At 43.8% G+C, this 25,948-nt stretch overlaps 1 protein-coding gene across 1 annotated transcript in view; it reads right to left on the minus strand.

Annotated features, from left to right (window-relative positions):
- The window catches only part of cox16 (cytochrome c oxidase assembly factor COX16), a 78,082-nt gene extending 53,905 nt beyond the window's left edge, over positions 1–24,177 (minus strand). The window contains exon 1 of the mRNA XM_078406262.1: positions 23,948–24,177. Within this exon, the coding sequence (XP_078262388.1) occupies positions 23,948–24,142 (195 nt within the window). The 5' untranslated portion in view covers positions 24,143–24,177. The remainder of the gene's footprint in view (positions 1–23,947) is intronic.
- Between the last annotated feature and the right edge of the window lie 1,771 nt (positions 24,178–25,948).

The raw sequence follows: 25,948 nt of genomic DNA on the forward strand, positions 1-25,948 counted from the left end.
AAATTGGCAAACTGCTCAAGAAATAGGAGTGGGCCAAATGTCATCACAAGCCTCCACCATTGTTTAATAATGGGAAGGAACACAAGAACCCTGTGCAGTTACAACTTATGTGTAGGGTTTAGGCAGGATCATACTTGGAATCCTCCAGGGTTTTGCTTTGTCCTTAGCTTCAACTCCACATCCACACCTGTTCCTGACACATCTCGATTCTTGAACATGCTGTACTCAATGACTCAGCCTATTTTGTTCCCTGGAATACAGAGTATAAAACCTTTACAGACCTCAGTCACCTTCTAGAGGAGTGATCTATTAGTTTAACTGAGTTTATTGTCATGTGTACCAAGGTACAGTGAAAAGCTTTTGTTGCATGTTAACTAGTCAGCGGAAAGACTACACATGATTACAATTGAGCCAGCCACAGTGTACGGATATATGATAAAGGGAATAACGTTTAGTGCAAGTTGAAATCCAGTAAAGTCCAATTAAAGATAGTCCAAGGGTCTCCAATGAGGTAGATAGTAGCTCAGGAACGCTCTCTAGTTGTTGGTAGGATGGTTCAGTTGCCTAATAACAGCTGGGAAGAAACTGTCCCTGAACCTGGAGGTATTATTCTGAACGTGTGCATCTATTCTTATTTCCACATGAGAGAAAACACCCTTGCAGCATCCACCATATCAAGCTCCCTCAAAATTTGCATTTCAAAAATATATTAGGCACTCTTCTAAATTAAGATGAGTATAGGCCGACCTATGTAACTATTCCACAGAGGAAAACACCTTCACTCTAAGAATCAACTCAGTGAATCATCTCTGGACTTCATCCAATGCAAAGATGTTTATCCCTTCTTAATAGGGAGAACAAAACTGTCAAGTACAAAAAAATAACTAAGAAATCAGTAGATGCTAGAAATGTAAAAATTGGATTTACTCAGCAAGTCAAGCAGCATCTGTCTGGAGAGAAACAGAGCTAACAGGCTTTAGGCCAAAGACTCTGCATCAGAACCAACTGTGTAGTAAAAACATTGAGAACGGGCAGCACGGTGATGCAACTGTTGAATTGTTCCCTTACAGGATCGTTCCTGGCTATGGGTGCTGTATGTATGTAGTTTGTACATTCTCCCTGTGACCGCGTAGGTTTTCACGGGGTGCTTTGGTGTCCTTCCACACTTCAAAGACGAACAGGCTTGTAGGTTAATTGGCTTTGGTAAAATTATAAGTTGTCCCTAGGGTGTAGGATAGCGCTAGTGTACGGGATTTGCTGGTCGGCGCAGACTCCTTGGGCAGAAGGGCTTGTTTCCGTGCTATATTTTTCAAGTCCAAAATCTACTCAGGTACGGTCCCACCTGCACCCTGTACAGTTGTAATGAGATTTCCCTATGTTGTGCTCCTTCCCCTTGCAGTGAAGGCCAAACATTGCATTTCCTTTCTAATTACTTGCAGATTCTTCTGCATAGTCACATTCTGCATTCCCCCTCGATTTAGACAATTATCTCTTTGTACCAATATGGATAGCCTCAATTAAACTCCATGTCAAATTCTTGCACATGTGCTTAATGTTTCGACATATCTCTGAAGATGGTGTCTACATCACAACTTATTTTCAAAACTTACCTTTCCTACAAGATAGGCTCAATATATTCTGCACTCCCATTTGAATCAATAATTTGTAGTTACAATTGCAGTAATGATCAGTGTGGTACTCCTTTAGTTACATATTCATCTTAAAAAAATTACAGATTTATCAGAAGTCTGTTTTTTATGGTTATACAATCCTCTGTTTGTGTTAAAATATTGCCAATGTCATGTGTTCTTGTGCATTCACGCAATGCTACTGAACACTTGTTGGAACTCAGAATTCACTACATTTACTGCCTCCCCTTTATCGACATTAGTTACATCCTGAAAAAACACATTTTTCCAAATACAATAAAGCAAAGCTGATTCTTCTTAATTGTAGTCCAATAATTGTATTATAAACTCTTAGTGGGAGGTCACAAAAAGGTTTAAACATCTTTTTGAAGGAAGAAAATAAAGGTAAAAATGAGAATGGAATGAAAAGTGTGAAATAATTAATAAGATAAAATAAAATAGAAAGGGTCGGTTTTGTACGAGAATTGACAAGTGACATCAGAATAGATCTAAGGTATTTATTTCACCAAATGCTGGAGTAACTCAGCAGGTCAGGCAGCATCTCAGGAGAGAAGGAATGGGTGACATTTCGGGTCGAGACCCTTTTTCAGACTGATGTCAGTGGGGCGGGACAAAGGAAGGATCAGAATAGATCTGTTGGTCATGAAACATAATCATTAAAAATAAGCACACTTTCTCTGCTCTGTCAAACAAGAAGTCATTAACTTTTTTTTGTAAAGGGTGAAGTCCAACCAGCTTATACAAGAGTTTGATAGAGATGAGATAGCAGGAAGATACTTTAAAATGATGTAATGCATTCAAGCATTTCATACAGACTGCTCATTTGGCTCTAGATACAAACACATTACTCGAAGCAAGTTCAGAACCATAAATATGTGATTTTACATCCCCTCAGATAGCAAGTACATCAAAAAAAACGCAATTCTTAATTTACCAAAGGAATCTATTGCTGAAAGCAAAATTTTGTAAATTGAAAAGATTATGTGAAATGCATTATAGCAAGTTGGTGCAATGGATTCCATTGTATGGAGAGAGGTGCAATATTTATTGCAGCAAAAAATACCGTTGCAAATATAATATGTATACCTGAAGAGTCAGTGGCAGAAATTTTCAAGTCAAATCTGTGTGTTGAAAAATTACTGTATACTCAGCCCTGAACCTTTCAAAGTATTAACTCTATTTTGAGTATTAAGCACAAAGCACATATCCTTTCTAATTACACAACAGGGTGCATTTTTAATTACAGAAGCTGTTAACACAAGTTCATGTATTAGTGAAGAGAAACAGGAAAAAAAAATGAAGTTCCATTTTAGTCAGAGCGGGTTGAGCTCTGTAAAACAATAACCAGCTGTGCGGAACATTTCATGTCCAAAACATTTTATGTCAAGAACAATAAGCAAAGAGAGAACTCACAGTGGCAGTACCCAGTGGCGTAGAGACTCAGGATTCCTTAGGGTTGGGTTGTTCCAATATAATTGGACAGAAATATGAAAGGCAGAGAGGGGAAGCTGAGCTGACGTTAAATGTTCTCCATTCACTATTTGATAATCATATCATATCATATATATACAACCGGAAACAGGCCTTTTCGGCCCTCCAAGTCCGTGCCGCCCAGTGATCCCCATACATTAACACTATCCTACACCCACTAGGGACAATTTTTCCATTTACCCAGCCAATTAACCTACATACCTGTACGTCTTTGGAGTGTGGGAGGAAACCGAAGATCTCGGAGAAAACCCACGCAGGTCACGGGGAGAACGTACAAATAAAGGGGCATTTTGGTCACGAAAGCTGGATCGTGTAATGCGAGCTGACACTGATTTGACATATTTGAAAAAATGGGATAAACAGATCTTAAAAAGCTTAAAAATCTGTAAAACATTAAAGTGAAGCCCCGATTTCATGGCAATACATTCATAAGTAACAATCTTAACTCAGCCTAAAATATTCAAGCTTGTTTACGTTTATTAAAATACTATTACACACTCACCGGGCATAAAAAGATGGGTCACAAAAAGTTCAAGGAAGCCACACACTATCCATTCCAGCTATTCTAAACAACCATCCCCCACCCCCGTCCCCCGCCATTCTAACATCCACTCCTTGGCAGACACCACTAGTCATCCTGGTGTTCAGCATTTATAAATGGCAGGCATGAAATGAATTTTTAACCATAGGGAAAATTACGAGAATATATCGATATTCAACATTTCATTTACAGGCACATTAGAGACCTGGGTTAATATCAAAGTCCCTGAACCCCTGGTAATACATCTGCATACTCGTCGAGTTGCATTGTCATATGCAGCCTTGCAATAAAGTGCTATTATGTCAACTAATCTAGTAACTGCACAAAGACAGAAGTATTTAAATGATTTTAAGAAATATTTTAAAAGTAATAAGTTCTCCACACCTTTTGTAGTCTCAGACGTCCCAAAGTGCTCAAAGTCAATGAAGTACGTTTAAACTGTAGCTAATAATGTAATGTAAATGACAGGACACTCAATTTGTGCTGTACATGGGGACTAGTACACTGTACTAATACTAGTGGGAACTAGTAGACAGTAATAGTACTGTCTGTACACTGTGGATAGCTCGATTATAATCATGTATTGTCTTTCCACCAACTGATTAGCACGCAACAACAAAGCTTTTCACTGTAACTCAGTATTCGTGACAATAAACTAAACTGCAATGTCATAACTCTCCAATGTAGCTGTGACCTTGGTTGAAAGATACATTTTCTTCTTCTCCTTTGGTAGTTCCTCAGGATCAAGGGGGACATGCTCCCATTCTGGGTTTTATGGGTTCCCGGGAGGCCAGACATAGGAGCGGCACATGTAGGAACAGCAATGGGCAGAAGGTAGCTGGAGTAGGTCGCTGATGGAGTAGGTAGATGGATAGTTTGTGAGGTGACGTGCTCCTTCTGGCTTCAATGGGTTCTCAAACCGTGGCCCCAGGATTCTCATTACCATCTCAAATGCTCCTTCTCCATTTTGAGTTGCCATGGGCCAGACGGGACCAGGAGGCGGGGAAGCTTTGAATTTATGAATACATTGAATTTTTTTTCTCCCTCTGCCTGGTCATTTCCTCCAACAGAGCTTGGATTATTCTATTTTGAAGGACACAGCGAGCCCAAAGTAGCCAACAAACTAACAAGGTATTTAATAAGGGTCCATTGGCTTGCAGGACATTTACTATAGCTTGTAGATCCTTCCAGGATTCTGCAGAGATATTGTCAATCGTATTTTACCTGCTGTGTAGGTACTCCAGGTCTTTTGGAGGGAAGTTGAAAGACAAATACAGATCAGAACACCAGAAAGAAATTCCTCAACACTGCATGAATTTGTACGAAGTCTAAAATCCCAGAGTAAACAAGAACACAAATAAATCTAAATCTTTTGGTGATGAAGCAAAGACTACTATTTAAGAAAATAGTTGGATTAGTATACAGCACTTCCATTTTCTGTAATCGAGCAATTATTTCACAATGGGATTCTGTCAGTAGAATAAACCACCTTCATTGTGGTGCACCATCCACAGAAATAAATGGAACAATTATTGATGCAAGTTGTAGTACTTTGGAAGAGTCAAACCAAAGCAGAAAAGGGTGAAAATAGATCAAATGGATCCTGCTTCATGAGACAGGGGAATAGGACAACTGCAAGAAAATGTCTTTGCTTGCTTTAGCCTTTGGACAAGAGGTCCTGGATCATCAGGATCCTCTACCCAGTAAGTCCATGCCAATGGATAATGATAATAAGTTGCACGAATCTCATTTCTAATTCTCTCCATCCGCCCATCAACCCTCATCTATATACTTGGAAAGATTTGCAGTGGCCAAGTAACATAACGACTTGCGCATCCTTTGGATGTGGGTGGAAACAGGAGCTGGTGAAGGAAACCCATGCAGTCACAGGGAGAACATGCAAACTACACACAAAGGGCATCCAGAGTCAGGATTAAACTCAGGTTGCAGGAACTGTGAGACCGCAACTCTATTATTCTCCTGCTTTATCTTCAAGTAAACTACATGAACTCAATAAGAAAGAACCATTATTATAATGGCTCAACGTCTGATGATGAGTCCTGACCTAAAATGTCACCTATTCATGTTCTTCAAAGATGCTGCCCGATCCACTGAGTTGGAAAACATACAAACTCTGTTCAGACAGCCACATAAAGGGTGCCGACAAAGTTACAAAGTATCCCGTGCCAGGTCTTCCTATGTTCTCCCCCTCTACCCCCACTCCCGCCCGCCCGCCCCCCCTCCCTCACGACAGCGGTCCCTGCGCCGGGTCCTCTTTGTTCCTGGCGGTGCGACCTCCAGCTCCCACGTGGCCTGTCCACAACCGTCAGCACCCTCAACAACGACAGCCAACCTAGACAACTGCCGCATCGAAAGCCGCCGGGTCCACTCATGACGCCTTCACTCCGTCGACGCAAGCTCCATCATCACTGGCTCCGCTGTCCCAGGCTCCCTCGTCCCAGGCTCCGTCGATACTGGTTCCCTCGTCCCTGGCTCCTTTGTTCCTGTTCATGTTCTTCAAAGATGCTGTCTGACCCACTGAGTTAGTTCACAACTTCTTGTTTTTCTTTGGAAAGCAGCATCTGCAGTTGCTTGTATCTCCTCACAAATTTACCATGGATTTTGAATACTAACATTTCAAGGAGCCTAAAGGAAAAATACATTCAAAAATGGAAAGCTCGGGACATGTCCAGATTGGACGTTGGCAGGTGTTTCATTTGAAACGACTTCCAAGTTGTCTGAGGCTCAGCATACACTGTGAATAATACCTTTCAGAACCACATGCATCATGCGGAATCACCTGATCATATTATTGCACAAGATATTGTTGCTTATTGTTGACTGCCTTCAATAAAGAGTGTTCTGTTGTCAGCCCTCTCTTGTCTGAGGGGCAATGCTTGATGAAATACCAAAAGTAACCCAGATACTACACTCAGGCAATAGAGAAAAAAGGTTGATGCAAATGGCGAAGCAATTCCCATTAATGCATGAAGACGTTAAACAAAATGAGCTTGCCACTATCAATTTTGCTGCCAATATGTTATAGTTCAGGGTCAACTTGCTGTAGAATTAGATTTATCACATACTTTAAGGCCAACTTGATAACTCTCCATTACATCTACCAGAAAGCAAGGCCAATCCCAAAGGGAAAACATGATTTATCTTCCTTAAAACATATATATTGTTTTTAATAAAAAGTAATGAACATGAACTACTAGATCTCTTCCTTTTGCTTTAGTGCGGCCCATCACCTCGATTTCTCCAGAATTGCAGCACCCTCTACTGTGCATGCTGTGCTCATCCATATCAGAGAGTGCAAATAGCTTAACTTTGGCAGCAATATCAACACAGCACAAAATGAAAAATTTAAAACTCACTGAGCTGTTAAATATGCAGTGCCCTCCATAATGTTTGGGCCAAAGACACATCATTTATTTATTTGCCTCTGTAGTTCACATTTTGAGATTTGTAATAGAAAAAAAATCACACGTGGTTAAAGTGCACATTGTCAGATTTTAATAAAGGCCATTTTTATACATTTTGGTTTCACCATGTAGAAATTACAGCAGTGTTTATACATAGTCCCCCATTTCAGGGCACCATAATGTTTGGGACATAGCAATGTCATGTAAATGAAAGTAGTCATGTTTAGTATTTTGTTGCATATCCTTTGCATGCAATGGCTGCTTGAAGTCTGCGATTCATGGACATCACCAGTTGTTGGGTGTCTTCTCTGGTGATGCTCTGAAGGCCTGTATTATGCTTAGCTTATGCTCGTTTTGGGGGCTCGTCCCCTTCAGTTTTTTCTTCAGCATATAAAAGGCATGCTCAATTGAGTTCAGATCGGGTGATTGACTTGGCCACTCAAAAAGTGACCATTTTTTAGCTTTGAAAAACTCCTTTGTTACTTTAGCAGTATGTTTAGGATCATTGTCTTGCTGTAGAATGAACTGCCGGCCAATGAGTTTTGAGGCATTTGTTTGAACTTGAGCAGATAGGATGTGTCTATAAATTTCAGAATTCATTATGCTACTACCATCAGCAGTTGTATCATCAATGAAGATAAGTGAGTCAGTACCTTCAGCAGCCATACATGCCCAGGCCATAACACCCCCACCACCGTGTTTCACAGATGAGGTGGTATGCTTTGGATCTTGGGCAGTTCCGTTTCTCTTCCATACTTTGCTCTTGCTATCATTCTGATATGTTAATCTTCATCTCATCTGTCCACATGACCTTTTTCCAGAACTGTGGTTGCTCTTTTAAGTACTTCTTGGCAAACTGTAACCTGACCATCCTATTTTTGCAGCTAACCAGTGGTTTGCATCTTGCATTGTCGCCTCTGTATTTCTGTTCATGAAGTCTTCGGCGGACAGCAGTCATTGACAAATCCACACCTGACTCCTGAAGTGTTTCTGATCTGTCGGACAGGTGCTTGGGGACTTTTTTATAATAGAGAGAATTCTTCTGTCATCAGCTGTGGAGGTCTTCCTTGGCCTGCCAGTCCCTTTGCTATTAGTAAGCTCACCAGTGCTCTCTTTCTTCTTAATGATGTTCCAGCTGATTTTGGTATGCCTAAGGTTTGGCTGATGTCTCTAAACGTTTTATTCTTGTTTCTCAGTCTCTTAATGGCTTCTTTCATTTTCATTGGCACAACTTTGGTCCTCATGTTGATAAGCAGCAATAAAAGTTTCCAAAGGTGATGGAAAGACTGGGGGAAAGACTAGGTGCTGAGAGCTCTCTTATACCTGCATTAAGGAGGCAATTAACACACGTGAGCAATTACAGACACCTGTGAAGCTGCGTGTCCCAAACATTATGGTGCCCTGAAATGGGGGGACTATGTATAAACACAGCTGTAATTTCTACATGGTGAAACCAAAATGTACGAAAATGGCCTTCAATAAAATCTGACAATGTGCACTTTAACCACATGTGATTTTTTCTATTACAAATCTCAAATTCTGGAGTACAGAGGCATATAAATAAATGATAGGTCTTTGCCCCAAACATTCTGGAGGACACTGTAGATCAATCAATAGCTGTGAATAACTTCATGGTGGAATCTAAATTGGGAAAACAATGAACTTGAGGATCATCAAACTTCCAACATTAAGAACTGACTACTTCTAAATATGAATCAGTATTGGACTATTTCCCAGCACCTAATTCACTCAGAAGACTCAAGCCCAAATCTTTCTCTGGACTTTTGCTGAAGATCCACTCAATCGTGTTCTTAAATCTCCCCACACTTGGGTGTTCTGTTGTTTAGCTTTTCTCCCTGGTTCTTAAAAAGAGAAACCAAGTTACAGCAAATTTCCCTTATGGAGTCACAAAATGAAACAATAGCCATTGTGTTGGGATTTAATCAAGTAGCTCTGACCATCTGTAACCTACAGTGCAACAAGAAGATAACTGCATCCAAGGATAGACCATATATAAAAAAATGTTTACGGGTGATGATCTGGAGAATAAAAAGCCGCGTCCTAAGCTGTACAGATCACAATGCATCATTTGACTCAGGAAGAGCTTCTTTCCCTCTTCCCCTCACCAGGCTTCTGAACAATCCTGCCACAAGCTCGGGTGCTATTGGATTCACCTCTACCCCAATGCAGACATTGAACTTTGTCTTTGGAATTGATGTGATGCAATGCTGAAATCTACATTCTACACTCCATGTCTTCCCTTTACACAACATTGAATTTGACGATCGTTTTTCAGATCTGTTTCGAACAGCATGCAAAACAAAGCTTTGCACCGTACATCGGTACACGTGACAATAATAAACTTAAAGCTAAACCTAAAGTTTTACTCCCAACTCGTAAGTCTCAGTCACAGAAGGAACAAGAATTAAAATTTAGCTTCGAGTTCCTCTTTGACAGAGTAGGTACGGAAAGGTAGGAAAGCACCTTATTCTATCTCCTGGTTATTGGCGGATGTCTCTTGCAGACTATTGCATGCTTACCACAGTTGGATGAGGAGAAAAATGGATTGCCAAATGACTAAAAATCCCACTGACAGGCACTGTTTAAACACATGCTGATAAAAATACATGAATATTTGTAACCTCGATCTCAGCACAAGTCCATGCCCACAGGAGAAAAGTTTTAACATATCACCCCCCTCAAATTTGCTGGGAAAATAACACAATGCATCTTTAACACAACACTATATGTTGACTTTTGAAACAGACAGTTGCAGAATGATTTTCTTTCACTAGCTTTGTAAAAAACAGAAGCTAACCATCAATCGTCCCATCTATTTCAAGGTTGCTGCGTTTGTGCCATGCAAAGTATTATCTGCAACTCAACTGAAAGTTAATCTCTCAATCAATCATTCTGTCCACTTTAAGAACCTAAAATTAGCCCCAATCACCCCCATTTCATTCGCCCTACTCTAGCCTTAAATCTCAGCAAGGTTGACTATTTATTTTGTCATTCACCAAGTTCCATGCATGCTATTTACCTTTGCTGCCTGTTACTGTATCTTTTGCCTTCCGGCAGTCTGCACCACAAAAATTTCAAACTAAAGGACAAGGAAAAAGATCCAACTAAAAGGGGAAAGAGTCTGTGATGATGCATTTCAGCCAGTCTCCAAAGCCCGTTATTATTTCATATGCACAAACAATTATTTTATTTGTAACCTTTTTTGTTCTGCCTACACACATGCTAAAACTTGATTGTGCTTCTGTGCTTCATGGCCTTAAAAAACAATATTCTTTCAAAAATGACTCATGCCGTTACTCCAGGTTTAATAAGCAATAATCTGCAGTTGATGTCTATGCTGAATATTTGTTCTCAATTTAGCAACTGTTCTTATTTTAAAATTCAGAATGAGCTTCTTAATAATCTGAATAAAGCTTTATGAAGCATACACAAAGTACACATTTCTTTCACTTGCCCAAAACCTTTTCTATCATAAACCACCTACTTGAATGTAAAATATCTGCAGATCAAAATACTGCACTGAGATCTCACTCCTGTTACCATCATAAAACTTAAGTCAAGTCAAGTCAAGTCAATTTTATTTGTATAGCACATTTAAAAACAACCCACGTTGACCAAAGTGCTGTACATCTGTTTAGGTACTAAGGAAAAAATGAAACATACAGTAGCACACAAACATAACAGCACATACAAAACAGTTCACAGCGCCTCCTCAGTGGGCCTCAAACGCTAGGGAGTAGAAATAGGTTTTGAGCCTGGACTTAAAGGAGTCGATGGAGGGGGCAGTTCTGATGGGGAGAGGGATGCTGTTCCACAGTCTAGGAGCTGCAACCGCAAAAGCGCGGTCACCCCTGAGCTTAAGCCTAGACCGCGGGATAGTGAGTAGCCCCAAGTCGGCCGACCTGAGGGACCTGGAGTTAGAGAGGTGGGTTAGAAGATTTTTGATGTGGGGGGGGGAATGTCCATTTAGGGCTTTATATGTGAATAGGAGGAGCTTGAAGTTGATTCTGTACCGTACAGGGAGCCAGTGGCGAGAGGCCAGAATCGGCGTGATGTGGTCCCTTTTTCGGGTACCCGTCAGGAGTCTCGCTGCGGCGTTTTGGACCAGTTGCAGGCGGGACAGCGATGATTGGCTGATCCCAGTGTATAGGGAGTTGCAGTAGTCTAGGCGGGCGGAAATGAAAACGTGAATGATTTTTTCAGTGTCGTCGAATTGGAGGAAAGGTTTGATTTTAGCTATGGTACGAAGTTGGAAGAAGCTGGCTTTTACCACAGCGTTGACTTGCTTGTCAAACTTTAATGCAGAGTCAAATATCACGCCGAGGTTTTTGACATGCGGTTTGACTAGGCAGGATAGGCTTCCAAGACTGCCTGTTATCGATTTGATGGAGTTGGGGGGGGGGGCGAATAGGATGACCTCAGACTTGCTCTCGTTTAATTGGAGGAAGTTCTGTGCCATCCAACATTTTATGTCGTCAAGGCAGTGTAAGAGGCTGTTTAAATTTGAATTTAAGTTTAGTTTAGTTCAGTTCAGTTCAGTTAAGAGATACAGAGTGGAAACAGACCCCTTGGCCCACTGTGTCTGCGCCGACCAGTGATCTCTGTACATTGGCACTATCCTCTACACTAGCGACAATTTTCAATTTTACCAAAGCCAATTAACCTATAAAACCTGCACATCATTGGAGTGTGGGAGGAAACTGGAGCACCCAAAGAAAACCCACCCGGTCACAGGGAGAACGTACAAACTCTGTACAGACAGCACCCGCAGTCAGGTTGGAACCCGGGTCTCTGGCGCTGTAAAGCAGCAACTCTATCGCTGCGACACCATGTCACCATGCATGCCAAGCTAAATATATTTTTGCACTTGCATTGATATTCACTCAGCAGAATCATTAACCACTCAGTGGTCTCAAATATAAAATCCCTTTAGACTTTAGCTTACTCAATTAAATCTAAAGTTTCCCCAATTCCATCAGTTTGTAGTGAATACTGTCATTAAATAATATCCAGTACTCAAACCTTCATAAGATTGCCTGCAGATTTTCCACTTACATCAAAATCATAAGCACATACTTCAAACTTGGCTCCATGATTTTGCTGCATATCGTCAACATGATAACCCTTCCCTTCTCATGCATATGAATGGATTTACCAAATGAATTGATAGAACATAGCTTATAATGGTCCATTAGAGTAGTGAAGATTGCTGTATTGTTTCAGATATTGCCAAACCTGCTACCCAATTACTCTCACTATTTGATTATCAATGGGAGCAGCCGGAGGGAAAGACAATGATGGTTAAAGACAATTTCAGATGGCAATGAAGCCATAACCATTCCCTAATCAAAGAACGATGCCCATTTCTCTTTTGAAAACCCTACACCACCCAAGATACAACCCCCAAGAGTATTTTCAGGTCTCTACTTACAACTTATCCAGTGACACTGATAATTATTTTGCAGGATTGCAGGACTCTGATAAATCCCTTACTCTGATGGAAGTATCACTCTTCACCATAAAAGATCAAATCAAAACTATTTAGTTGAGATCCTTACCACCAAAAAGCATTCATTTATCATACTGCATTCCAAAGGAAATGAAACAAGGTACCAATAACATCCAAACAGAATGCTATATGTACAACAGTATATATACTTCAAGTACCTTCATACATCACGGAAACAGGTGGTCCAACTTGCCCATGACCACAAAGATGCCCCATCTAAACTAGTCCCACCTGCCCATGTTTGGCCCATATACCTCTAAACCTTTCCTATCCATGTACCTTCCATATGTCTTTTAAATGTTGTTATAGTACCTGCCTCCTCTGATGACTCGTTCTGTATATCCACCAAAAAATGCCCCTTCGAAATCTATGACAACTTTCCCCTCTCATCTTAAACCTGTCTCTAGGTCTTGACTCCCCTACTCTGGGTAAAAGATCTTTGCATTCACCCTATCTATTCCCCTTATGCTCTTGTACACCTCTCTAAGAACACCCCTCATCCTCCTGTGCTTCATGGAATAAAATCCTAGCCTGCCCAACCTCTCCCTATAGCTCAGGCCCTCAAGTCCTGGCAACATCCTCGTAAATGTTCTCTGCACTTTTTACAGCTTAACAACATCCTTCCTAGAGCTGGGTGACCAAAACAGAGCAAAATACTCCAAATGCGGCCTCACCAACGTCTTGTTAACATCACAACTTCTATCCTCAGTAGATGAGACACAAAATGCTGGAGTAACTCAGTGGGACAGGCAGCATCTCTGGAGAGAAGGAATAGGTGACGTTTCGAGTAAAGACCCTTCTTTAATATAAGAAAATAACTGCAGATGCTGGTACAAATCGATTTATTCACAAAATGCTGGAGTAACTCAGCAGGTCAGGCAGCATCTCGGGAGAGAAGGAATGGGTGACGTTTCGGGTCGAGACCCTTCTTCAGACTGGAATTTAGAAGGATGAGGGGGGATCTTATTGAAACATATAAGATAATTAGGGGATTGGACACATTAGAGGCAGATAACATGTTCCCAATGTTGGGGGAGTCCAGAACAAGGGGCCACAGTTTAAGAATAAGGGGTAGGCCATTTAGAACAGAGATGAGGAAGAACTTTTTCAGTCAGAGAGTGGTGAAGGTGTGGAATTCTCTGCCTCAGAAGGCAGTGGAGGCCAGTTCGTTGGATGCTTTCAAGAGAGAGCTGGATAGAGCTCTTAAGGATAGCGGAGTGGGGTATGGGGAGAAAGCAGGAACGGGGTACTGATTGAGAGTGATCAGCCATGATCGCATTGAATGGCGGTGCTGGCTCGAAGGGCTGAATGGCCTACTCCTGCACCTATTGTCTATTGTCTATTGTCACCCATTCCTTCTCTCCCGAGATGCTGCCTGACCTGCTGAGTTACTCCAGCATTTTGTGAATAAATCCCTTCTTTAATACCCTGACTGATGAAGGCCAATGTACCGATAGCCTTCATGACCACGCCAATTTCAAGATTCTATGAGTGTAGGTACTCCCCAGGGCTCTGCCATTCACTGTAAAGATCCTGCGCGAGTTTGACCTTATGATATGGAAACAACTTTGCAACACAGGACACAATCAGTATTTTTAAATCAATGTTTTGACAAATTTTCATTGAAACATCTTATTTGAATGATTCAGATGTTGTTCAAAATACTCCACAGCTGTTAGTCAAGGGGTTACTCTCACAGTAATCTTCTCAACTAATGTGAGAGTTTACAATAATGGAAAACTACAAATGGTTGTGTGGCTGTGCAAGTGCAGGTCATGCCATCAAGTGACAATAATGAGCAAATTGCTGTCCAGTCCTTCCACATTCCACAACATAGTGCATATTTTATTCAGGATGATCTTGCCGTGAGCCATGGTAATGTTTAATTACATTTTGGGGGGGTTTTGTATCTTTTAAAATGTTTTCCATTCTTCCTCTAGGTTATGTCTCCCCCTGTGGTTTTTCTGCTGTCATGAAGCATCAGATTAGCATCGGCCGTTTGATATCACTGACGATTCCTTCTTTGGGCTTTTTTTTATGCTTTTAAAAGACTCCTGTATGATGGCTAAATATGCAGAGGAGAGATTTCCTCTGATGTTTACACCAAAACAAAGGCAACTGTGCAGATTAATGCATAGTTTCTGCACAAAAGCTCAAAGAAACTTGGCATGTGCTGGACTTCCATTACATTTACTTTTCTGGTCCTCTGTTGGTTATTAGTAAAGTGCAAACAGCCCAAACTATCCTGAATTTAAACAGTGCCCTCCATAATGTTTGGGACAAAGACCCATAATTTATTTAATTGCCTCTGTACTTCCCAATTTGAGCTTTGTAATAGAAAAAAAATCACACTTGGTTAAAGTGCACATTGTCAGATTTTATTGAAGGACATTTTGGTTTCACAATGTAGAAATTACAGAAGTGTTTATACATACTCCCCCCATTTCATGGCACCATAATGTTTGGGACACATGGCTTCACAGGTGTTTCTAATTGCTCAGGTGTGTTTAATCGCCTCCTTAATGCAGGTATAAGAGAGCTCACAGCACCTCGTCTTTCCTCCAGTCTTTTGGAATTTTTTATTGCTGTTCATCAATACGAGGACTAAAGTTTTGCCAATGAAAGTCAAAGAAGCCATTATGTGAATGAGAAACAAGAATAAAACTGTTTGAGACATCAGCCAAACCTTAGGCTTACCAAAATCAACTGTTTGGAACATCATTAAGAAGAGAGAGCACTGGTGAGCTTACTAATCGCAAAGGGCCTCGTAGGCCAAGGAAGACCTCCACAGCTGATGACATAAGAATCCTCTCTATGATAAGAAAAATCCCCAAACACCTGTCCGTCAGATCAGAAACACTCTTCAGGAGTCAGGTGTGGATTTGTCAATGACCACTGTCCGCAGAAGACTTTATGAACAGAAATACAGAGGCCACACTGCAAGATGCAAACCACTGGTTAGCCGCAAAAATAGGATGGCCAGGTTACAGTTTGCCAAGAAGTACCTAAAAGAGCAACCACGGTTCTGGAAAAAGGTATTGTGAACAGATGGGATGAAGATGAACTTATATCAGAGTGGTGGCAAGAGCAAAGTATGGAGGAGAGAAGGAACTGCCCAAAATCCAAAGCATACCACCTCATCTGTGAAACACAGTGGTGGGGGTGTTATGGCCTTGGCGTGTATGGCAGCTGAAGGTACTGGCTCACTTATCGGCATTGATGATACAACTGCTGATGGTAGTAGCATAATAAATTCTGAAGTGTATAGACACATCCTATCTGCTCAAGTTCAAACAACTACCTCCAAACTCATTGGCCGGCGGTTCATTCTACAGCAAGACGATGATCCCAAACATACTGCCAAAGCAACAGTATGTTTTTTAACTTCCCAAAGCTAAAAAATGGTCAATTCTTAAGTGGCCAAGTCAATCACCCAATCTGAATCCAATTGAGCATGCCTTTTATATGCTGAAGAGAAACTGAAGGGGACTAGCCCCCAAAACAAGCATAAACTAAAGATGGCTGCAATACAGGCTTGGCAGAGCATCACCAGAGAAGACACCCAGCAACTGGTGATGTCCATGAATCACAAACTTCAAGCAGTCATTGCATGCAAAGGATATGTAACAAAATACTAAGCATGATTACTTTCATTTACATGACATTGCTGTGTCCCAAACTTTATGGTGCCCTGAAATGGGGGGAGGGGGGGACGGACTATGTATAAACACTGCTGTAATTTCTACATGGTGAAATCAAAATGTATAAAAATGGCCTTTATTAAAATTTGGCAATGTGCACTTTAACCACATGTGATTTTTTTTTCTGTTACAAATCTCAAATTGTGGAGTACAGAGGCAAATAAATGAATGATGGGTCTTTGTCACAAACATTATGGAGGGCACTGTATATGAAATATATAAGTGTTGAACCCCTGAATGTCATAGGATCCAGTTATATTTCCTGTGCTTTATGAAAGTTTTATCAGCTGCCTTTACAGCATCACACTGAGACTAAATGGGTATTTTTTGTATCTTTGAATACATTCATCTTTTAGGCAACAGGATGCTTTACAATAAAAAGAAATTACATCCATTAATGCATTCTCAAACTCACTGGTATAGAATCCCCAATAGTTTTGTGCCCTGATTCTAGTGCAAAAGCTCTAGGAATTTTAAATGCAATTGAGTTACCGCCAAAGCTTCATGCATTATTAATTCTCTCAATCTTTTCTGTTGGTTCATGTACAATTTATTGAAACAGACCCTGTCCACAAACTTGCAATAAGTTGCAGAGGTTTAAGAAACTTCTTCAAATTGCCATAATTTTCTTGAGTGCACAGGTAGATTCAGGTCCGTTTATTGTCATTTACGCTAAGGTGCAATAATTCTTTGTTCACATAACATTAACAATAAACAATATGCATGCAGTAATGATAAATACAACAATAAATCAAACAAGTGCAAAAGAGTAGAATGGTCAATCTGAAGCAGTGCAAAAAAATTTTTTGAAGTACAATAGCGGACTAACCGATGAGGTAGAGTTGAGAGCAAGAGTATGTGGCAACACCTCCAGGAAGGGGTACGCAAGAGGTGATTGCTTCAGGAGTCTGATAACAGAGGGGAAGTAGCTATTCTTCCCCACTGCATCTGCCATCTATCCAGAACCGCCATCCAGAAATACCAGCAAACAAGGTTGTGCTGTGGGAACCTACCCATGGAAGATGGAACCCGGGACGACCAAACAAGACGATGCTGAAGACGTTGATGGAAGACGCATATTTAGAGACAAACGAGGAGCTTGCCAGCTGTATGGAGGACAGTGATGTGTGGGGCGTCCATCAACGTGCCCGTTGGAAACCAGCACCACTGCGTCACTAATGTTTTCAACGATTTTAAATTAAATATTCTTAAGTCTGGATTTCTACGCCTTCGACCTCCTGAATTGTCTCCCAGGCGAAAAAAAGAAATGGGAATGGCTAGGGTGGCAGGAATTCTTGACGATACCTCCATGCTTTCTGATATAAATGCACCATGAAAATGGTACATTGCATCAGAAAGATGGACTGGGTGGAAGGAAGTGACGAGCCTGTGATGGACCGTGTTCACCACTCTCTGCAGGTTCAGGCGGTTGAGAACAGAGCAGCTGCCATACCAAAGTTGTGATACATGCCGCGAGAATATGTTGTATAAGCTATCAGTAGAAATTCAAGAGAATCCTTGTAGACATGCTGAATCTTCTGACACCCAAGAAATTTAACATGCTGATACATTTTCTTGATCGCCACATCAGTGTAAATGAAGTTGCTGGTAATATGGATGCCGAGGATCTTGAAGCTGTCAACCATCTCTACAGCAGCCCCGTTCATGCAGCCAGGGTTGTGTTCACCACCTCAGTCAACAACCAGCTCTTTCATCTTGCTGATGTTGAGGGCTAGGGTGTCATCCTGACACGACGACAGAAGGATCACAATACTTTTCCTGTACTCATTCTTATCGTTGGAAGAGAGTAAGTTATCGTTGTGCTTGGCCATACGGTTATGGGTGTGCAGGGACTAGAGCAAGGGATTGAACACACAACCCTGAAGGGCACCAATGTTGAGGGTCAGAGTGAGGGGAATGTTCTGACCAATTCAAAGTAACTGAGTATAAAGGAACTGCAGATACTGTTATATACTGAAGATAGGCACAAAGTGCTGGAGCAACTCAGTGGTTCTGGCAATATCTCTGGAGAAAAAGGAAGGGTGATATTTCAAATCCGAAAAAAGGGTCGCCGCCCGAAAGGTTACCCATTCAGAGATGCTGCCCTGACCCGCTTAGTCCAGCACTTTGTGTCTATCTTCAAACGGATATCTGCTGGTCAGGAAATCCAGAAGGATATTGCAGATGGAGGCCTCAATACCAAGGTCCAAGGGTTTAAGTGATGAGATTTGGAATTATGACGAAGTCAGAGTTTAGTTTGTTTAGTTTAGAAATAGGAATGGAATGGATGGAATGGAATATTTTATGAATACACACATGTGACAAGGCACAGTGAAATTATTTGCTTGTATGCCCAAGGTATACAAATAGCGGCCACCTACAGTGCTGACAAAGTACGCTGGTTCCCCCTTTGTTCTTCCCCAGGCTGGGTCCCCATTGTCCATTGTTTGTTCCCCTACCCCCCTCCCTCCCCATTGTCATTCTCCTCCCTCCCTCACGGCGGACCCTCCACACTCTCATCGACCGCCAACCGCGGATCGACCCGCAAGGCTTCACCATCGCCGAGCCTCCATCGCCGCAAAGCTTCACCGCCGCCGAGGCCCCAAAGTCTTGAAGGCCCCACCAGCGCAAGGCTTGACCGCCGAGGCCCCATCTCCGCCGAGGCCCCACCAGCGCAAGGCTTCTCCGCTGCCGACGCTTCACTGCCGTGCGGCTTCACCACTGCCGAGGCACCACCACCGAGGCACCACCACCATCGAGGCCCCACCGTCACTAGGCTCACCACTGCCATCCGTACTCCATTCGGCCCAGGCAAGCTTCGCCGCCAGCTTTCCCGCAGCCTCCAGCCTCGGGACGAGTCGGGCCTACCGGGCAGGTTCCAGTCCGCGGCGAGGCTGTTCGCCGGATGTCGGGCCCATGCAGCTCCACGGGATACAGTGTGGAGACAGGATCTTCGGCCCACCAAGTCTGCGTCAACCAGCGATCCCCGTACACTTGTTCTATCCTACACATCCTATCCCAGGGACAATTTACAGTAGCCAATTAACCTACAAACCTGCACGTCCTTGGAATGTGGGAGGAAACCAGACCACCTGGAGAAAGCCTATGTGGTCACAGGGAAAATGTTCAGACAGCACCCATAGTCAGGATCAAACACTGATCTCTGGCGCGACAGGGCAACTCTGCCACAGTGCCGACCACTGTTGTTGCTAATGAATAGCATCTTGACATAAGTGTTCTTATTGTCAAGGTGATCCAGGGCTGAAAGTAGTATTAAGTAGCATTATAGTATTAAAGTGGTATTAAGAGATATAGCATCCTCCATAGGCCTATTTTTTCTGTTTGCAAATTGCAATGAGTCAGATTGTCTTGATACTGACACAGTGAAAAACCTGTTTACGTGCTCGCCAAGCAAATTATACCATACGAGTACAATCAAACCATTCGTGAGTACAACAGATAGTGGCAATGGGGAAGAAGACAGGTCTTTCATTCATTCTGGTCAGTTAATTTTTCTTGGAAAATGGAATGATGGAGGTTTCCCTGAAGGAGATGGAAGCATTTGACCGTTTAAATGATGGGTTAAAGATGTCAAAGATGGTAACCAGTTAATTGGCGTACTGTTTCAGAACTCTTCAGGGACTCCTGGTGCCAAATTCTTGGCCATATTCTGAGACAGACATGACTTCTGCCATTGAGATGTATGGGGCAGAGCCAGCAAGGGAGATGGAGGTACATGTCCAGATGGAACTTTGTTCGGCTGTTCAAAACAGATGTAAAAGGCATTGAGCTCATCCAGTACAGATGTGTAGTTGCTTTGGATTGCCCTGATCACGGCTTGTGGTATTATTTAGACACTGCTAGTCATCTGGCACCTGCTTGAGTGAATGAATGAATTAATGCTTTATTGTCACATGTGACAAGTCACAGTGAAATTCTTTCTTTTGCTTACCCAAGGTAAGCAAAGAGTTGCCACATAAAGGGCTCCGAAAAAATTACAAAGTATCCAATGCCAGGTCCTCCATTGTTCTCCCCCTCTACCTCCCCTTTCCCCCCCTCATGGCGGACTCCTCCGCGCCACATCCTCCTTTGCTTCCGTCAGTGCGACCTCTGGCTCCCACGTGGCTCGTCCACGACCGTCAGTGCCCTCAACAATGACTGCCAACCTCGACAACAGCTGCAACAACCTCCTCGGCGACCGCCGCCAGGTCCACTCCTGACGCCTCCACTCCGTCGACACAGGCTCTGGCCACGGGCACCCTTATCACTGGCTCCCCCGTCCCTGGCTCCCCAGTCCCAGGTTCCCCAGTCCCAGGTTCCCTCGTCACTGGCTCCCCCGTCACGCGTGACTGAACTGAGCCTCCAGCTTGCTCTGAAATTCTCTCTTGACATCATGACAGCTTTGCAGAGATCACATTTTGCTTTCTTGTACAGTACAAGGTCATCCTTCTTAAAATGCTTGGACATGGACTTTAGTAGGGAGTGAATATTCCTGTTCATCTGAGGTTTCTGGTTAAGATAGACCCTACTTTTGGGAGAAACAACGAACTGCAGATGCTGGCTTACAAAAAAGGCACAAGGTGTTGGAGTAACTCAGCGGGACAGGCAGCATCTCTGGAGAACGTGGACAAGTGATGCTTCGGGTCGGGACCCTTCCTCATTGAGTCCCAACACGAAACATCACTTATCCACATTCTCCAGATATGCTGCCTGACCCGCTGAGTTACTCCAGCATTTTGTGCGACAATTGTCTTTGTTGGAAGGCAATCACCAACACATCTCTTGCAGAAACCAGTGACAATTGAAGTGTATTCATTCAGGCTGAATGAAACGGTCTTGAATATGTACCAGTAAACATTCTCCTGAAGTCAGCCTTGAAGTAGACAATCAGCCTCGGGAAACTAATGCTGTATTAATCTTCTTGTTGATGCCTCACGCTTCACTCTGACTACAAGCCAGCCGGAGCCGCACAGACAGAAGATCAGGCTGGTCGAAATGAGGTTGAGGCAGGGAGTGAATAGAGCATCAGGTTTTGCTGTTTCAAAAAAGATTACGACCAAGTACGATTCATCCAGTGCTACATTGGCGTTGACTTGGGATGGTATGTAGGCACCGACAAGAGGTACATTTCCTCACTAGACAAAAGGGGCAGCATTTTATAACCGGGTATTTCAGGACAGGGGAGCCGAATCAACCCAAGACCTTCACATCAGTACACCCCAAAACACTGAGCAAAAAGCTAACATCACATCTTCCACTTTGCCCAAGAACCGACATGATAAACGGAGAAACCGTTAACTTGCATAGCAGGGTCAGAAATTTGGGGAGAACCTGTTTCTTTGTTTCAAAGAACACAACAGTCCCTGATCTCCCTTTGAAATAGCAGTCTCACTCTAGGCTCTTCACGTTTGTTCACATTGGACAGCCATGCATGCATTTAAAAATCGCTGGGTGTTAGACAAGCAATAGTACAAATACCTGACAATTTGAGGAAGCCAGGAGATGTGTAGCTGTATCACTGAAGGGCATCATTTATGTAAAAAACAGGAGGCAGCTAAATATTTGAACTAGAACAGTTGCAGGAGTGGGAAAAATAGCTAATATTAGTGGTTCTCTCCTAAAACTGCAAGAGTCAGGAATGCAATCAGGTCAGTGCAGAGGAACAGGAAATCATCAATGGATTGAGCTTTTTAACCTAGGTTTGTTTAAATATACAAACCTCAACTGATCCCATATGTTGCTAAATGTCAAGTAGATGCAACACACTGTATTTGTTTTAAAGATCATCCAGTTCACTCATGCACTGTACTTTCCTACTTCCTGTTTGTCTTCAATACCATCGATCAGCATCAAGAGTTTCCACTAGTGGGAGAGTGTGGGACCAGGGGCCACAGCCTCAGAATAAAATAATGTACTTTTAGAATGGAGATGAGGAGGGTGAATCTGTGGAATTCAATGCCACAGACAGTTGTGGAGGCCAAGTCATTGGATATTTTTAAAGCGGAGATTGATAGGTTCTTGGTTAAGATTTCGTTTTCCACCAGGATGTGAAAACATTCCTCCTTCATGAGACAGGGACAAACATGAGTCAGGATAGTTTCTTTGTACCAACCCAATCAAACTTCTTAATCATCCTAGGCCATTATTAGATCACCATTCAAAGCTTTCAACGCAAGGGAGTAAAACATGTCTATGCAACCTGCTCTCCTGAATAATATAGTGCAAATTGATGAATCTTGCTACATCCTGTTAAAGAAGCTTATTCATTTCTAGGCTTTCATGCGATTTTCCCCATGGAGTCTAAAATTAGGGCTACATCATATTTTGAATGCCAGTAGATAGACACAAAAAGCTGGAGTGACTCAGCGTGTCAGACAGCATCTCTGGGTAAAGGAACAGGCAACGTTGCGGATCAAGACCCTTCTTCAGACTTAGCGGAGCTGGTCCTCACTCTTAACAACTTCTCTGACTCCTCCCACATTCCCAGACCTTTGAATATCAGTATCTGGAGTAAAAGCCAATATTTCACTTCTTCACTTTTATATTCGTATGCCAACTTCCATTGATACACATAGCTGGCCACTAAACTCTCATTAAACTATTTTTATCATTTCACATTAAAAAAAACTTATTCCAATGTATATCGTCTGTGGTTCCAAAGCAGTGTTTCCTTCCTCTTATTCCCACTCCCTTTCCTTTATACTTATTTCCTCCACTCCCATCCTCCCTCTCTCCACCCCCATTCTCCCTCCCTCTCCTCTCACCCTCCCTCCTCCACCGTCTCTCCTTCCATCCCCCACCATCTCTCCCTCGCTTCTCCACTATCCCTCCCCCTCTCTCCCTCCCTCCCTTCAACACACACCATCCCATCCCTCCACCCAACCCTTTCTCCACCCACCTAACCCTCCATCCCGTCTCCCACCACCTTCTCACCCGCACCATTTCTCTCTCCCCTCCACTGTTTCTCCCTCCCCCTTCCCATCATCCCCCCCTTTCTCCCCCACCCTCGCTCTCCTTCCTCCTCCTCTCTCCCTTCCTCCCCTCCACCTCTCCATCTCCTCTCTCCCTCCACCTCTCTCCCTTCCTCCCCTCCGCTATCTCTCTAATTCCTCTCTCCCTTCCTCCTCCTCTCTACCTCTCCATCTCCTCTCTCCCTTCCTCCTCCTCTCCCTTCCTCTATCTCTCCCTCCTCTCTCCCATCCTCCTCCTCTCCCTTCCTCCTCCTCTCCCTTCCTCCCCTCTATCTCTCCATCTCCTCTCTCCCTTCCTCCTCCTCTCCCTTCCTCCCCTCCTCTCTCCCCATCTCCTCTCTCCCTTCCTCCCTATCTCCTCCTCCTCTCTCTCTCCCTTCCTCTCCTCTACCTCTCCACCTCCTCTCTCCCTTCCTCATCCTCTCTCCCTTCCCCTCCTCGATCTCTCCATCTCCTCTCTCCCTCCTCCTCTCCTCCACCCCCTCTCTCCCTCCCTCCACTCCCCACAGCCAGCCTCTCCCTCTCTCCATGCTGCCAATCTCCTTCCTCCATCCACCTCCTCCCCTCCCCGGGCGTGTTGTCCCGGCCCTCCATTGCCCGGGCGGCACGACACCGCCCCCGCTGCTCGCAGCCCCTCACCAGCATGGGCAGCCCGAACCTCAGCGTCTTGCTCCTCCTCATCAGGTCCATGGCGGGGACACGGAGAAGCCTCAGGCCGCCCGGGAACGTCTCGCCGCTGCACAAACACACCCACTTCCGTCTGTCCGCCCCCAACACGGTCCGGCAGCGCTGCTCGGTGTGTGGGCCTGCAACAACCTGCGGCAACCGAGTCATCGCCTGCAACCACGTGCAGCCACCTGGAGCCGAGTCATCGCCTGCAACCACGTGCAGCCACCTGGAGCCGAGTCATCGCCTGCAGCCACGTGCAGCCACCTGCAGCCACCTGGAGCCGAGTCATCGCCTGCAGCCACCTGGAGCCACCTGCAATCACCTGGAGCCGAGTCATCGCCTGCAGCCACGTGCAGCCACCTGGAGCCGAGTCATCGCCTGCAACCACGTGCAGCCACCTGGAGCCACCTGCAATCACCTGGAGCCGAGTCATCGCCTGCAGCCACGTGCAGCCACCTGGAGCCGAGTCATCGCCTGCAACCACGTGCAGCCACCTGGAGCCGAGTCATCGCCTGCAGCCACGTGCAGCCACCTGGAGCCACCTGCAACCACCTGGAGCCGAGTCATCGCCTGCAAATAGACGCTACACGCTGCAGTAACTCAGCGGGACAGGCAGCATCTCCGGAGAGAAGGAATGGGTGCCGTTTCGTGTCGACACCCTTCTTCAGACCCTTGAAACATCACCCATTCCTTCTCTCCAGAGAGGCTGCCTGTCCCGCTGAGCTACTCCAGCATTTTGTGTCGAGATCTACGGTGTAAACCAGCATCTGCACTTCCTTCCTACTCGTGAATTGCAATCCCCTTTCAACCAATTCCAATGCATCTCCTTCAATCAAGTTCAACTACAGTTCAATCTGTTTAAAATGAGTATTGCCATCTCTGGTTCTGGTTGATTACAGCACAAACACCTCATAAGTGGTTATCTCTGCTCCTTGCTGCCCCCAGGCCTCTTGTGACAGGACAACTCGCAAGGTCCGTTGATCCCCAGAAGATAGACACAAAATGCTGGAGTAACTCAGCGGGCCAGGCATCATCTCAGGAGGGAAGGAATAGGTGACGTTTCGGGTCGAGACATTTCTTCCCAGAGTCTGTCCTGTCAAGTTCTGTAATGTCAGCTTGGTCCGCAGAGGAGAAGCCAGAAACAAGAGATACCTTGATACTATCAAGGTAGGCACAAGAAGAAAGACAAAAAAAGCTGGAGTCACTCAGCGGGCCAGACAGCATCTCTGGAGAGAATGAATGGGTGAAGTTTCGAGTTGATACCCTTCTTCAGAGTGAGTCAGGGTAGTCAGTATTGAGATATGGATGTGTACAAAAAATATGGAAGGTGTGAAAAGAACAGATCAAAGCAGATAATGGTTAAGGAAATGTATAATAGTTAATTGTTGTATGAGGGGAACGTGATAACGAGGCATACCAACAGAAAAGTTAATCAGGAGGACAGTGAAACTAGTAGGAGAACTGGGATGAGAGAGGGAATGCAAGGGTTTCTACAAGTTAAAGAAATCAATATCATACCACTGGGTTGTAAACTGCCCATGCAAAATATGAGGTGCTGTTCCTCCAATTTGCATTTGGCCTCACTCTGACAGTGGAGAAGGCCCAGGCCAAAAAGATCAGTATGGGAATGGGAGGGGGAGTTCATGTGTTTAGCAATCAGAAGATCGCGTAGGCCTTGGCGGACTGAGTGGAAGTTGTTAAGCAAAACGATCGCCCACTCTGGGCTTGGTCTCACCAATATCTAGGAGTCCACCAAGGTAGGCACAAGGCTGTCCTCTTTAAAAAAAAAAGTCTATTACAGGAAAAGCGATGGAAAATCAACCACCACACACTGTGCAATGTCTTTCTGGAGTCCATGACTGCCAGTGGTGAAAGCTGAAAGGAAGCCGCAGGCATGAAGACAGAAATTTCATGTGATAGGAGCAGAATTAGGCCATTCGGCCTATCGAGTCTATTCCGCATTGGATCATG

This window comes from Rhinoraja longicauda, chromosome 10 (genome assembly GCF_053455715.1).
Source record: "Rhinoraja longicauda isolate Sanriku21f chromosome 10, sRhiLon1.1, whole genome shotgun sequence".
Classification (NCBI taxonomy): Eukaryota; Metazoa; Chordata; class Chondrichthyes; order Rajiformes; family Arhynchobatidae; genus Rhinoraja; species Rhinoraja longicauda.